The 14,579-nt window shown below is 42.9% G+C and overlaps 1 protein-coding gene across 1 annotated transcript in view; it reads right to left on the reverse strand.

Annotated features, from left to right (window-relative positions):
* Positions 1-11,216, reverse strand: part of LOC139199998 (endothelin-converting enzyme-like 1) — a 38,123-nt gene extending 26,907 nt beyond the window's left edge. The window contains exons 1-5 of the mRNA XM_070829221.1: positions 10,359-11,216; positions 9,288-9,356; positions 8,737-8,847; positions 8,519-8,611; positions 6,167-6,291 (exon numbers count right to left, since the gene is read on the reverse strand). Of these exons, the coding sequence (XP_070685322.1) occupies positions 6,167-6,291; positions 8,519-8,611; positions 8,737-8,847; positions 9,288-9,356; positions 10,359-11,216 (1,256 nt within the window). The remainder of the gene's footprint in view (positions 1-6,166; positions 6,292-8,518; positions 8,612-8,736; positions 8,848-9,287; positions 9,357-10,358) is intronic.
* Between the last annotated feature and the right edge of the window lie 3,363 nt (positions 11,217-14,579).

Genomic DNA, 14,579 nt, shown 5'->3' on the forward strand with positions numbered 1-14,579 from the left:
CAGTCAATGTCATGGCTTGGGCTTGCATGGCTTCTTCTGGGATGGGCTCATTCATCTTCATTGATGATGTAACACATGATGGCAGCAGCAAAATGAACTCAGAAGTCTACAGAGACATTTTGTCTGCCAATTTAAAGAAAGATGCAACCAAACTGATTGGGAGATCCTTCATGGTGCAGCAAGATAATGATTCAAAACACACTGCCAAAACAACACAGGAGTTCATCAGGGGCAAGAAGTGGGAGGTTTTAGACTGGCCAAGTCAATCTCCAGACTTCAACCCTGTAGAGCTAAAGAGCAGACTGAAGGGAGAAACCCCCCAAAACAAACCCCAACTGAAAGAGGCTGCGGTGAAAGCCTGGAAAAGCATCACAAAAGCAGAATGCAAAAGTTTGGTGATGTCAATGGGCCACAGGCTTGATGCAGTTAAGTACAATACTTTTGCTCACCTAAAAATTTGGTGTTCCGTTACAAATAATGCTATCTTCTAAGTTGTGTATCACATCCAGATGTAAATACCTGGAAATAACAGCTGAAATGTTGATCTCTTGTCTCATATTCATCTTTTGATGTCAAACCCGAATGTTTTCAGTCTACAGCAAAAATAAAGGAACTGGCCTCACTGTTCCAATACTTTTGGAGGGGAGTGTATGTGAAGAAGACAAAAAGATGAGATGGAGGAAAGCAAACACAGTGAAGGACAAGCGATGTGAGAGAAAGAAATAGGAATCAAAAGAAAGAAAGCAGGACAGTAGAAGAAAGGATGATCCGTTCTTTTTTAACCATGCTGAAACACACAGCTGTCTCAGAAGCACATGAAGCACCTGTCTGCGCACTCTTCTTACTCGCCTGTCACCCTTTCACCTCTCAGAGTGCAGCTTCACACCATTCCAATTTAGCAAGAATCTAAACTTTCCTTGTTTTTTGTGTTTATATGACTGTCAGTCTGTACTAACCTCTTCAACTGTACTCTTGGACACTATGTGTGTGTACTACATGTGTGGGTGTATGTCAGAATCCAGCTGACTACGAGTACAAAAGAGTTTTTCTGTGGTCCAGCCTTGAGAGGAAAAGAAAAACTTCTGCTCTATTGGACAATGACACAACAGGCAAACACCTCTACAACGATCTCCAACTCCGACACTCTGTGCACGTGTGTGTGTGGTTACAGGACTTTTTATGTGGTTAGACGAGCAGGAGATAATATAAAAATAGACATGCTCCGCTCAGCTGGATTAGTGACTGGATCATGTGGGTGGTTTAATCATACTTGTCTTATAAAGCACCGGTACTGTGAAAAATACCAACTGTCCAAATACCAGATCAAGATAAATCAAAGTAATTGGCCCAAAGTTCAAGATGTGCTTTTAAAGCAGACAAAGGTGGATTTAAGGAAATTCTCATTTCTACTGCAAATGTTAATCCATTTTATTGTAAGTCATTCTAGCAGTGTGGCATTAGGGATGGCGATGCTGGTCCACAGCTTTGTGCCAGACTGAACTATCTGAGGGACGTTTATGGTCTTCAGAGATCCTGATGACTCCCCTGAGAATTTATCTTTTCTCCACCATGAGGTCAATATTTACATGAGACATCTCAACAAATATTGGATGGGTTGCCAAAACTGGTACAGATCCCATAACTTTTTATGTCAAAAATTTCAAAACTAATGATACTCCAATCAGGCTCAGCTGTGCTTTGTGCCACTTGTGCAAATCTTGTGCAAATGTTAGCATGGCTAAACTAAGATGACGAGCATTGTACCCTTTAACCACCAGCATGCTGACCTCAAAGCTCAAAGCATCTGTAGGAGCCCAGTTTGACTGTACTGACTACTTTGTCGCTACAACTCTGTGACCCTGTTCCCCTTTGTTGAGATGCTCAGTAGGATTTATCTCGTGGGTGGAAATCTGAAAACTTGAATTTGGATGTTAATAAACCGTCAAAACCAGATGATTAGATCTCCATCCTTCTTTGGAAATACTCAATATTATTATACCAGTCAAAACATTCTACCTGACTGACTTTGCAGTGGGTTCAAATCAGTTTCAAATTTAGGATCTAAGTCTGATTTTGCCTCACAGAGCCACTAACATGACTGTTAGTGACGTATCTCAGATGCTAACAATAGTAGCACTGTTTTTGATATTGTTACTGATACTGAAAATGCTTTTTTAATTAGGATATGAATAACGAATAAGCACATTTTACCCAAAAGAATAAAACAGCATAAAACAAAGAAGTTGACAGGATTTTGCGCTTCAAGTTCCCGGTGTTATCCCAGCGATAACTTTGGTTCCCTTGTGTCTACATATTTGTGTGCATGAGTGAGTGTTAGCTGTGTGACTGGTGAATAACAGGCAGTGGCAGGAAGACCCCTTGATGAGAGTAACCGGGGCATTTTTGTAGAGTTCTTATACGCTATGCTAATGAGCAACACCCCCAGGAAATGGAATGGCTCTATTGAATCCCTCCATTTGTACGTGTTTGACTGTGAGCATGTGGGTTAACTATCCCTAACTATGCCAACCTCGAGGTAGAAAAAAGATGGAGAATGAGAAAATGAAAAAGAGAAAGAGTAGTGACAGATAAGAGGGGAGAGAGCAGGAACAGGTGAGGAGGAGAATGGCAGGAGGTAGGGAAGTCGCAGAGGCAGAGATGGATAGAAAACAATAGGAGAGGTGCAGATGGAGAGAAGGGAAAGCACTATTAGGGGACTGAGGCAGGAACTGGGGGAAAGAGAGAGTTATCACGCAAAATTGAGAGGGAGAAAAGTGAGGGAGGAGAAGGGGAGGTAGACAGATGGAGAGAGCTGCAAGAGGAAAGCGTCTGGTGAGGATGAGACCGAAGGAAAGACACGGAGTCAGAAAGTCACTCAGTCAGGGAGAGAGGGAGGAAGACTTAAAAGTTCAAACTGCTACGTCCCACTGTCATTGTATAGAAGCTCAATCCAGCCAGGAAATGGTCATGTTTTAATCCTAACTTTCTCAAATTAGCCAAACTTCATCAGAATGATGAAATAAGAAGTTCTAATTATGAAAAATGAAAAGTTAGGATGTCTTAGTTCACTCCTCAGGAATGTTATTACAGCGTATGAAAACTATACCATGGGAACTGTGAACGTAACCCAGATGATGTCATCAAGCTGTGTTAGGTGGGCACACGCCAGGCAGGGAGGGTCCAGCAAGAGACATTATTGTTTTTTAGTTTAGGCATTTTGATTTAATAAAAGTATTGTTATTTTTTTTATCAGTTTTATCATTTTATCAACTTTTCACCATTTATTTCTTTTCCTGGCAGAAATGAGCTTTCATTCTTTTGGAGTCACCGATGTGCAAAATGAACTACTGCAGTTTAAAAGATTAAAAAAGATTGTGACCTCTCCTTTACATTATATTAAAAGCCACCTGTTACAAAATCTCAGGTGGTGCCAGGTCACATGTTTGGGTGTTTTTTCATCTGAACACAATTTGTTGCTCATTTTGACCAATAAAACTTTAAGCTTTAAGGTGTTACTGGCAACTCGGAAATGAGACGTGGATTTCAACTTTCATAGTGCAGCTCCAGATATGAGCCAAACATTAGAGCTGAGTGAGAGTTTGCACGATAAAAGGGAGAGAAGACAGGATGTCAGATAGACATAGGAGTGGGGAACAAGAGACAGGGAGAGAGGATGATTGAAAGTTAGTGTAGAATCTATTACTAAAGCCATCGGGGGGATGATGGACAGACAAGTCAAAGAAAAGATTGGTAAACAACAAGGAAAGAGACAGAGCATCAACACGAGCTTCTGCAGCCTGAGGAGAAGTGAGCCAGGGCTAATGGAAGTGATAGCAGAGATGGTAGCTGCACTTTTACAAAGGGGATTATGAATCCCTTAATGATATGACCCTAACTCAATCCATATGCATGTTGGAGTGTTGTGATTAAAAAGTACATTTCACAAAGAGAGAGCAGCGGGCGGCCAGATAAAAGAAATCAGAAAAAAGGAGCGCACACAGATCGTAGAAAATGTGATATGGAAGAGATGTTTACACTGATAGGAGCTGAGCTAAATCACTGCAAAGAAAAAGATCTTATCTTTTGTTGGGGATGATAAAAGCCAGTGGTATAAATCACAAGTGAAGAATAACATTTATCTGTATCCTGCAAAAATGTGAACGGAGGAAGAAAAAGGAGCAAAAAGCCATCCTGCATGTTGCATGATGCCATAGTGGACATCTGGGCTGGGCTGACGGTATACAATGTGGAAGTGCTGAAGTGAAACTGGTTCTTTGTTGAGCAGAGAGGATTGTCAGTAAAGCTTTGCTCTACTGCCCTGAACCTTACCTAACAGGAGGATAAGGGTGACATTTGAGCTGACCTAAACCTCCTTCATTTGTCATCTACAGAAGAGTATTTGAGTCAGGCCTATGAGAAACAGAATCTTTTGTATTTCAAGAATAAAGTAGAAATATTTAGGATAAAGTTGGAATATATGTTTACCTGAGTCTGGACATTTTGGCTTTATTCTTGTGATCCAAAAAAATTCATCTTTTTTTTTCTCTCATGCCTGGCCCAAATGCACCTCTGTGGTCATTGTCATGTCCCGCTCTGTTCCCTACTTCATATTATCTTCTCATGTATTTATGGTTTCCTGTTTTATTTTGTGATTTACTTACTCTCGTTTCAGAGTCCTGCCCTTGTGTGTTTTCCACATTATCCTGTCCTTCCCAGTGTATTTAGTTTGTGTGTTTCCCCTTCTCTGTGGCAGCGGTTCAGCAGTTTTTCTTTGTGCAAGGATGTTTCTGATTAGTCTGATTCCTGCTTGTTTCCTAACTATGTCTCTGCCTTACTCTCTGGATTGTTTGCCTTATCTCTGACTGCCTACCTGAGTACCGACCATTGGAAGACTTTTTCTTATCCAAAACTGCCTGTTAAGATGTTGAGTTGTGTCTTTGAGTCGTCCTGCCTGTGGTTTCCTCCAGTTGGTACAGTCATCAGATCACATTTGATGGGGAATCTGCTTTATTGCTTTACAGCCTAGACGGAGACTGATTTCTCGCTAAACATATGAAGCTGAAATGTGGTCTCCCTTGTGAGAAACTCTTGTACCAACTCTTACTGAGTCTCACAGGAATCTGATAGCTTCACACCTGAACTGATCAAAAAAATCCTCCCATCCATCGTTTCTAATAATGAATTCTTAGGTTACTCAGGGCCGTCTTGGTAAAATAAAAGCGAAGCATGGTCGCTGTAGTCTTATTTGTTCACAGTCTGATTTTCAAGGATGCTGATTCCTTAGAAACACACTTTACAAAGAACCAGCGATGTGAACGCGTTCTAAAAACATGACTTCTGCCAATATGACCCACAGCTGATAAAGTGAATATAGTGGATTTTGATTGATTAATTGATTACATATCTTGTGTTTGATCAGCCCCGCACTAAATCAGAGGTTGTTGTTGTGGTGAGCTGGTAGAACTACCAACATTGACGGTACGATAAGGTCATGACCGAAACATCTGAATAGTTTATGCTTTTTTAGAGACAAACAGATAGACATGACCAGACTCAGACATAAATGACAAGTAAGTAATCCACCCGCCAGTCATCCAGCCAGTCAGCCATGCATGAGGACTGAGTGCTGTTGTGTATTTGTGTAGAGCACAGTGACTATTGGCGAGCTGTCAGTTGCTGTGACACATCCTGACGTGCAGCAGCCCTCTAAGGCCTCCCCTGGAGTCTGTTGAGAAGAAGAAGGGGAAATAAAGAGTGTGTGTGTGTGTGTGTGTGTGTGTGTGTGTGTGTGTGTGTGTGTGTACGTGCATGTGCATCTGTCTGAGTCTGCAGGTGGTAGAAAAGAGTGGGTGTAGATCAATAATAATCAGCTGCAGTAGAACTGGAAGTTCACCCAACAGTGACTCACCTCAAACACACTCAAATACATGCAGCACTCAAAAACCAATCCATACACCTCATGACACTGCGTTGTTGCCCAAACTAGTGACAGCACACACACACAAAACCACCTCAAACAAAAGCGCTTACTCGTGCTCAAAAAGTCCCGACTCAAAAATTCCTGCGTCTTAATTTCATTGATTTTGCATACACCTCAGCGCCCTCATCTTTCTCTCCCCGCACCCCAAACCCTCAGCCCCCACCCGGCCACCCGTTCTCTCTTTACCTCTTCGAGGTGGTCTTGATGATGTCAGAGACTTTCTGTATGTAATCAGTGGCGAGCACCACGATCTCTTCGTCTTCTGAGAAGTTGTCGTGGAAGATTCTGTCCAGCAAGCGCTTCCAGTGAAGCTGGTGGGAGGATGAATGATGCAGTGTTGGTTTTTAAAGAGTCATACACTTCACACTTTACAAAGAAACCCTCAAAGCACTGACTTATAAATTGAATCCACATGAAAACACTGCGTAGACACGAACAGCTATACAACAAGAAAATCTAGATCAACACGTAGATCAAACACATAGACTGAAGCAAAAGAGTGATCCACGTTATCATTGTACAATTTTTGTGAACACTCAGACCACCAAGTGTGTGTGCTTCATGCAGTGCATTTTCATGTTGGTTTAATGAGACTGGAAAAGGTCTTTTTTTACTGTTTGACAAGAACAGATATTTGGATACGGACTATATTAGACCTTAAAGGGTAACTTTTGTATTGGAAAATGAGATTGATTTTTCTTAAAGTTTGGTTTTTATTTGTTTTAGAGATTGTCTTCTGGTTTGAGGTTTGAGAAAATGTAAATAATGTAATTAATGGTGATGCATTATTTTCATGGACGTAGATAGGGAACTACATAGTGTGATGTACCTTGCCTGTAGTGGTTTGGCGGAGTGATATAATGTGAGTGATGTATCACATCGTGTGTTGTTGAGTTGTCCCACGGTTGAGTCGGACATTAATAAAAAAGAAAAAGTGAGTTACACAGAAGAAGCTGCCCCCCCTGCCCTAACTTTACCCACATCCCGAATGTGTGTTTACTTCAGAAATGTAAGTTAACGTTAAGAGAAAACAGCGTTGCAGTATTTTAAACTTGGTTTCAAATAAAATGTTTTTACATATTTTGGCTTCTGTGCTCTGCAAAGTAAAATGGCTGTAATATATACTGTTTATAAATGATGGTGGCTTTGAAGAGAGAGTTACGACGACAGTGTCTGGTTAAACAAAAAGGATCTCACAGGTCTGTCTCTGTAGGAATCCTTTCCACAATCTTGTCAGACACTTTGAATACTAATTTGAGCCCGTCTTTGATCGGGCACCGTTACCCCAAAGGATTACACTGTAGATATTAAAGACAGGCTTTTATATCCAGAGGAGTGGCAGAATTGTAGAGTTCAAATGCATTAATGATCCTATCATTATAGTTTGTACAAATTTAGGAGACAGTGTCCATGCCAGGAAGATAAACTATATGTCTCACCTTTAACATCACAACATATAACTTTACATTACAGATATAAACAGATTAATTTTTGAGAGTGTGTTTGAGTGTCCAAAATGTTAATTACCTCTCCAGCATTAGAAGGTGACACTCTTAGGTAGAGGTGTTCACACTGAAACTATGTATGTGTAGACATTTCTTTGCTTAAAAAGTGTCCTGAGCCAAAGAATGTGGGACCAACCGCCTTAGATCATTAACAGTGATCTACATTCATCATTTTACTTTTCTATTAAGTTTGCTTCATAGACAGGGTGCCTTTTTGGTGGTAATTTAGTTGCAAATCAGCACTCTTATAATTCTAACTAAATTTTAGTGACTCTTGCATGCATTTTAACTGCAGATCCAAGTTATAGCAACACACTGAAGCCATTTAGCAGCATTCAATCATTCCCTGGTTGAATCTCTATCCTCTAATGAGGCTATGCCTCTCCACTTTTATTAACACTCATGTTTGCGTCGTCTCTTCTTCCGTGTGTGTAGTGTTTTTTGGCTGAAAAGCTAAAAGCTCCCCTCAGAACATGCCCAGTTTCCAGCTCTTCTCTTTCCCTCCTTTCCTCGTCCATCCCTCCCTCGGCCATGAAACTTCTTGAGGATTCTCTGACAGTGTTCCCGCTGCTTCAGAGGAGAGCCCCCTCCTTCTTTGCTCCCTCCCTCCCTGTGTCTCCAGTGTCTTTTCCTCTCTTCTCTCCTCCCTCCACCATTTCCAACATCCCCAAATGTCCCCTCATTTTCTCCTTTTCTTTCTGCCTACTTCTTTCATTCCATCCCTCAACCTCCCAATATACCCCTGCAGGGCGGACAGCTTTTGTGAGTCACTTAGGCCTCTGTATGCGTGTGTGTGTGTGCGTGTGTGTGTGTAGTGCTTCGCCACTCCCTCCCTCCCCAAGCACAGACACACACACACACACACGCTTCTCCTGTATGCTTACACACTGGCCACACTACTTAAAATGCTCAGTTGGAGTTCAAATCTTAATCCATCATGTCTGTGTCTACCTAAAATGCATGTGCACACACACATATGTGTAAATGAGGGGTATGTTCATGTGCTCTGTGTGTGTGCGTGTGCAGTCCTCACACTGGGAGCGATGCGCTGTAGCTGCCTGAGGGTGATGCGGTTATACATGGTGCTGATGTCCTTTCTTTGGTCGTCATATTCTGACACAGTGATCTGGAGAGAGAGGAGATTTTACTTACCACTTTGCACACTAATGCATGCATGAACACATCATGTATGCGTGCATGTGCCCGCACACACACACACACACACACACACACACACACACACACGCTCACATTGGCCAGACGGGTCTCCAGCTGTATAATCTCCTTTGACTTCTGTGTGGCGTTGTGAGCTCCCAGCATGCTCAGCAAGCGCTCCATCAGGGCCTTGTATGCCGCCAGGATCTGAGAAGCACAACGACATCAGCACTAATAGACAAGAGGAGCTGCGACAACATCAGTAATGGCCAGTGACGGGGGTGACATGTGGCAAAGTGGACAGGATAACAAAAGCACAGCGGGTGACAGAGGAAAACAGGTGGATTGATGAGGAGGTGGCAGACAATTCAATAGACAGATGGAAGAGGAGTGAAGGATGGAAAAGAAGGATCAAAGGAAGGAAGGAAGGAGGAAAGGAGGGCAGCAGGAGGTGATGTTAGGGAGGAGAGAAAGAACCTAATGGAGGTCAAGTATGAGACAAAGAAAGGAAACGATGTAGGAAAAGGTAGGAGGGTGAGAAGGACAGTGGAAAAGGAAAAGAGGGAAGGAAGGGAGAAGTAACTGACTGAAGAATGTAGGGAGATGGTGTGGCAGCCTTAAAGAAGAAGGTACGGTCATATGTTTACCTTCACACTGTCCTCATCCTGTCCCAGATAGAGGCTTCTCTCAGGCAGTGTGAGCCCCTCCTGATCAATCTGCACACACACACACACACACACACACACACAGTCAGAAGCTCCTGCAGTGATTAGATTTTTTCTGGTATGTGGTCACATGTGTTGCGAAAGCCCCAACAGATGCTCATTCAAAGGACTGGTTAATATTTTAATAATCTGTAGCCACGCCAACATTTACAAGCCATTCAACATACTGTATGCTAAACGTATGAATTATTTATAACATTTAATGAACAATCCCCACACATGACTCATGCAGTGTGTAGCACTCATTTTCATCTTTTATTAAATCTAAAAATTTGGCCAACTTGAATATTGTCATTGTTCTCTGCAAACCATGCATCTCCAAATTAGATGACTCTGAATTCTTGTGTGAAGTATTCCTTTATGGGCTGTGACAATTCTCCTACTTCTTAAGCCAAACAAATGACAAAAAAGCCCATTTGATTCTCTGAGAAATGCATTGTTGCAAAGCTCCTCGCTCATTAAAAGTAAACAGTTTGAAGTTACATGGTTTTCAAAGGCCAGCAACAATATTGGATGTTTCCCCTCATAAGAGTCAAACTTTTTGTTGAACACGTTACAAACCTGGGGGTGTCAGTCTATAAAAACAATGCTTACAAGCTCTTGGTGGAGCTTTCTTCCATATCTCACAACCTTTTTCAGGAAATGGAACTTGTTCAAGTACAGAGATACTGTCACGTGGTAACAGGTGGTTGTATATCGGGTCCAGACAACTGAGCAAGTTCCACTTGTTGAAGACGGTTTATGAGATACAATTGAAAGCTCTGGAAAAAGTTAGTAAGGGAATCTTAAGCTTAGAATATCCTATCACAGATGTGTTCCCAATGTTAATCAGTCTTCTGCTTAAGTTCATTCACTGTTATTTAGGAAGCTGGTAAGGAATTTTCCACTTGACAATATAACTTTAGTAACTCTTGGTAAATAACACTCATGGCCTCACTCACATGTCACGCTTTCACAAATGTACACTCACTTCCCCAACATCCTTTTTCTCACCCTGATTGCATTCCTGGAGGAGTTTTTATCATCCACATTGACAGTGAGGGAGAAGAAGACGGCAGTGCTGTACACTCCCTGGGTCCTGTATAGCAGCTCATTGAAGTCTGGCCTCTGCGGGGCACCCTCTCTCTCCCACCCGGCAGCACCAGGAGGAGCCCCCACCAGGTCCCACCCCCCACAGCTGTCTATCACCTCAGTCATGGGGTCAGAGCCCAGCTTGTCAATCTCCTGAATGTTGACGCAGGATCGATAGAACTCCTTGACCTTGCGCTCGGCTGAGTCAGGCCCACGCCTCCGTATGGGCTCCAGCAAGAGGCGCTGTAGTTTCTCCTCATTGTGCTCTCCAATGGCGGTGATGATGCCGTAGCTGAGCTTGTCTTCAGGGATGCCGTGGCGCCTCAGCCAACCACCACAGGCGAAGGAGTAGAAGTCCTGGCAGGGCTGGATGGTTGGGTCAATATTGGCCTGAACGAAGCGCGCCGCCCGCAGCAGGGAGCGTTTGCGTTGGCAGTCCTGACGGCACTGTGGGTCCTGTTGGGCGTCCAGGGAAATGTACTTGAGTGCCAGCATGCTGCCCAAAATGACGCACATGCCTGCTGCAAAGACCAGTGCAGAGAGGAGGCAGATCTCCCTGCGGCTCCATCGAGGAAGCCCTCCACTGCTGCTGGTGCTGCTTAGATCTCTGTTTCGACTGTTCGACCAGGTCCCTCCCCGACTGCGCCCCATATGACGGTCCAGGCTGCCCCCCAGGTGAAGGGTCATGCCATTGCTGAGGATATCACTGCTGTAGCGGCCGCCATATTTCACTTCCTGGAACTCATCATAGTGGGCAGTAAGTGAATATGTCTTCTCCATGGCAATGGACAAGGTAAGAAGAAGTAGAAGGGCGTAGAGAGGATGGGATGAAAGAGGAGTAAGGTCGATGTTTAGTGTACAGCCGTGACTTCTCCTCCTGAGACTAAAAGGTGGAGTCCCACTGCTGGGCAAAACACTGGAGTAATGTCAAAATCCCGTTGGCCCTCTGTAGGCAAAGTTCCCTTTATTCTTTTTAAATCAAAAGCCGGCAGAGCGAGGGGCTCCCATTGTGCATGGGGAATCTCATGGGTCCTGCTCTCTCTCTCTCATCCTCTTTCTCTCAGCTCCCTTTCCATTTGTTCTCCTCTCTTCCTTCTCTCAAACCAGTTACAGGTCACCTGTCGATAAAAATAGAAATGAGATAGGGGAGGGCTGAAAGTCAAGAGAGAGAGAGATAGGAAATTGAATCCACAATTACAACAGCGGAGGATGACAAAATAGCATCTGGTTTGGCACATTTTTCCCACTTGGTCTCATTGTGTGTTTGTCAGCTAAGGCTGTTGTATTGATTGGTGACAGTCATCCTTCAGGGAGATGATGTCCCTGGGTGACTCACAGCTTTGGATGGATCAATGGAGATAGGAGCACAGAGCTGAGGATCAGCTGGCATGGAGAGTTGTGGCAATCACCATAACTTATCTTATGTCCACCAAAAATGATGTAAAACTTAATATTATTACAGGGGGACAGGGAGAATTTATGTCCGCTGTCTCACCAAAACGAAGACACACACACACACACACCTACTGTACAGCACAGAGCATAGAGTGATCCTCTGAGGAGGTTTTAAAGGGATGACAAGCCATCACATTACAAGCAACTGCACATACATCCCAAAGCGTTTTCATTTATACTGAGGATAAATACATTTTAACACAAAGACCAACAACACACTGGATTCAAAGCAGGTACATGCATTTTTTGTCATGCTGCAAAAACACCCCAGCAAATGCAGACACACACAATATTTCTTCAGCTGTTTGCATTCTCCTTTGCCTCTGCTGATGTATTCTACATGTAGCCTGTAGGCAATATCACAAGCCTTTAGACAGAGAAACTGACTGATAAATTGTTTCTTGGATACTGTCCCAGTGTGAGTTTGCAAGCCCTTGTGTATGTGTGTGTGTGTGTGTGTGCTTTCAGTGGCTAGGCGCAGTGAACTTGCTGAAAACTGTGAAGGCGATCTGTGAAAATTGATCCCTTATCTCCTCTGAGAATAGCAAACTTCAGCACTGATGTCTTTAACAAGCTTTCCCTCGCCTTATGGTGAGTGCTGTATGTAGATAAGAAAGAAAGAAAGAAAGAAAGAAAAGTTTAGCGTTTACAGGTAAACAGAGAGATGAGTAGTGGGTGCCTCATCTTGCGAGAGCTGGTAAAATAAATCATGATAGAACGGCAGACAGGTGGAAAGTGGGTTAAAGTCTTGTGTTTTAGAAGGAAAGGGGTGCATGGGTGGTGCAGAGATGAAGTTCTTGTCTACCACTGCAGAGATCTGAGCTTCTAGTTCTGATGCTGATACCTCTGGTTTAGTTGAATGTCCCAACAAACAGAATTGATTGTGTTTGACAGCCATTTTGCAAACCATACTAGTGTTTCAAAATTCTGATTCTTTTCTACAACTCCAGGCATCCATTGGCCTTTTCAAGCACTATTGAAATCTATTAATAGACTCTTGAAACTTGCTTGACTTGTGTAATCCATCACAATGAACATCAAGTCTGTATTCATTTTGTCAAAGTAACGTTTTCGTTATGAGGTAGCAATGTAAAAGCCAAACGCAGGTGCAGACCTGACTTTCACTGTGATTGATTAAACAAGCTTGTTTTAAAGTCCAAATGAAATTACACAAAAAATGAACAAAAAGAGGTATTTGGGGAAATATCTGAAATGTTCCTTACACTCTTGGCAGCTGGTGGGGCGGGTCAGTGTCTGAGTGTGATTGACAGCAGCTGGCAGGCTGAGCCCCAGCAAGGAAATGAGAGCCAAAGTAAACAAGCTTGTGGTCTAGCGTATAGGCCATGGCCAGTGGTATTTAAGAGTAAGGACCACACCAGCATCTAACAGACCAAATTCACATGTGCAGGTATGTTTGCATGTTGTTTCATGTGCTGCAGCTGAGCAGCTAATCAGCTTTTCACCTTTTCCCTAGTCTGTGTTAATTGGGTGTTCACTGTCTTGGCTGTTAATCAACAGGAGCGGCTGCCTACTGTATGAAACAAAAAATACATACTTCTCCCTTTTGGTTTCTGATTTTGTTCTCAAGGAAGGACACAGGACAAGTGATTGCCAGAGCAAACAGGCTATTTAATTTCAGCTGGACCTCAAGAGTCAGCTGATTGATTTTCACACAACTTGAGTGCTGGACAACAGAATTGCTTCCCATAACTCCAGCCTTTAACATGTGAGTGTTGTAGCTGCCTAACCATCCTGTAGTGTATTTGATACTGTACACATAAATTATATCAAAACACGTTTTAGTGATTGAAAATACTAGAAAGGTGCTATGCAAGTACAGTCCATTCACCATATATGTTAGCATTCACTGCTCAAATAAAATCCATTGTCATAGCATGTAATTTTGGGTTTTGCAGAATCATCCAATATCAGCGTTCAACATCCTGCTCTAGTGACTCCTACTGTTTGGTCAAGATGCTGGCAGAGTAGACGTAAGAATAGGAAGGGACAGCATGAACCTCCCGCACGTTACATTGCTGTTCTGGTGAAGCTCATGGCTGGCAGGTGAAAAGAAGTAGCTGGTGACAGCATGTAGCATATCTGCCTACAGAGTCTGACAAGTGCCATGCAGAGGGGACAAAGTGGGAGAAAATGGAGTGGAAACAGGATAGTGTGTCTCTGTGCAGTGTCATTGCCAATTCAACTTATCATCCATCAATCCTCTGCCGTGTTGCGCGCTCACAAACACAAACAATTAAAAACAACATGCTGTATCTATGAAACCGTATCCGGTCACTCTGAGCCTCTTGCACTTCAAGCATGAGCAGATACCCATCGCTTCCATATAATTGATTATAATGTGAATATTATTGAATTGCAACTTAAGCTGTATGCATTCTCTTCAGCTTCTCCCCCTCTCTTTCAAATGCACATGCACTTCTCATATGTCACAACTCTGTAAGCATTATAATAAATTATGATACACACACACACACACACACACACACACACACACTGAGTGGATACCCAGTGTATGGCTAATGGATTGGATCTTGTGGGTACCATCACAGAAAAAGGCATGTGTGATGAATGGCTATTTACCGAACATGACAGGGCCTAATATCTGAGAGTTATACTAATACTGCTGCACGCACACACACACACACACACACACACACACACACTCAC

Source organism: Pempheris klunzingeri, chromosome 4 (genome assembly GCF_042242105.1).
Source record: "Pempheris klunzingeri isolate RE-2024b chromosome 4, fPemKlu1.hap1, whole genome shotgun sequence".
Classification (NCBI taxonomy): domain Eukaryota; kingdom Metazoa; phylum Chordata; class Actinopteri; order Acropomatiformes; family Pempheridae; genus Pempheris; species Pempheris klunzingeri.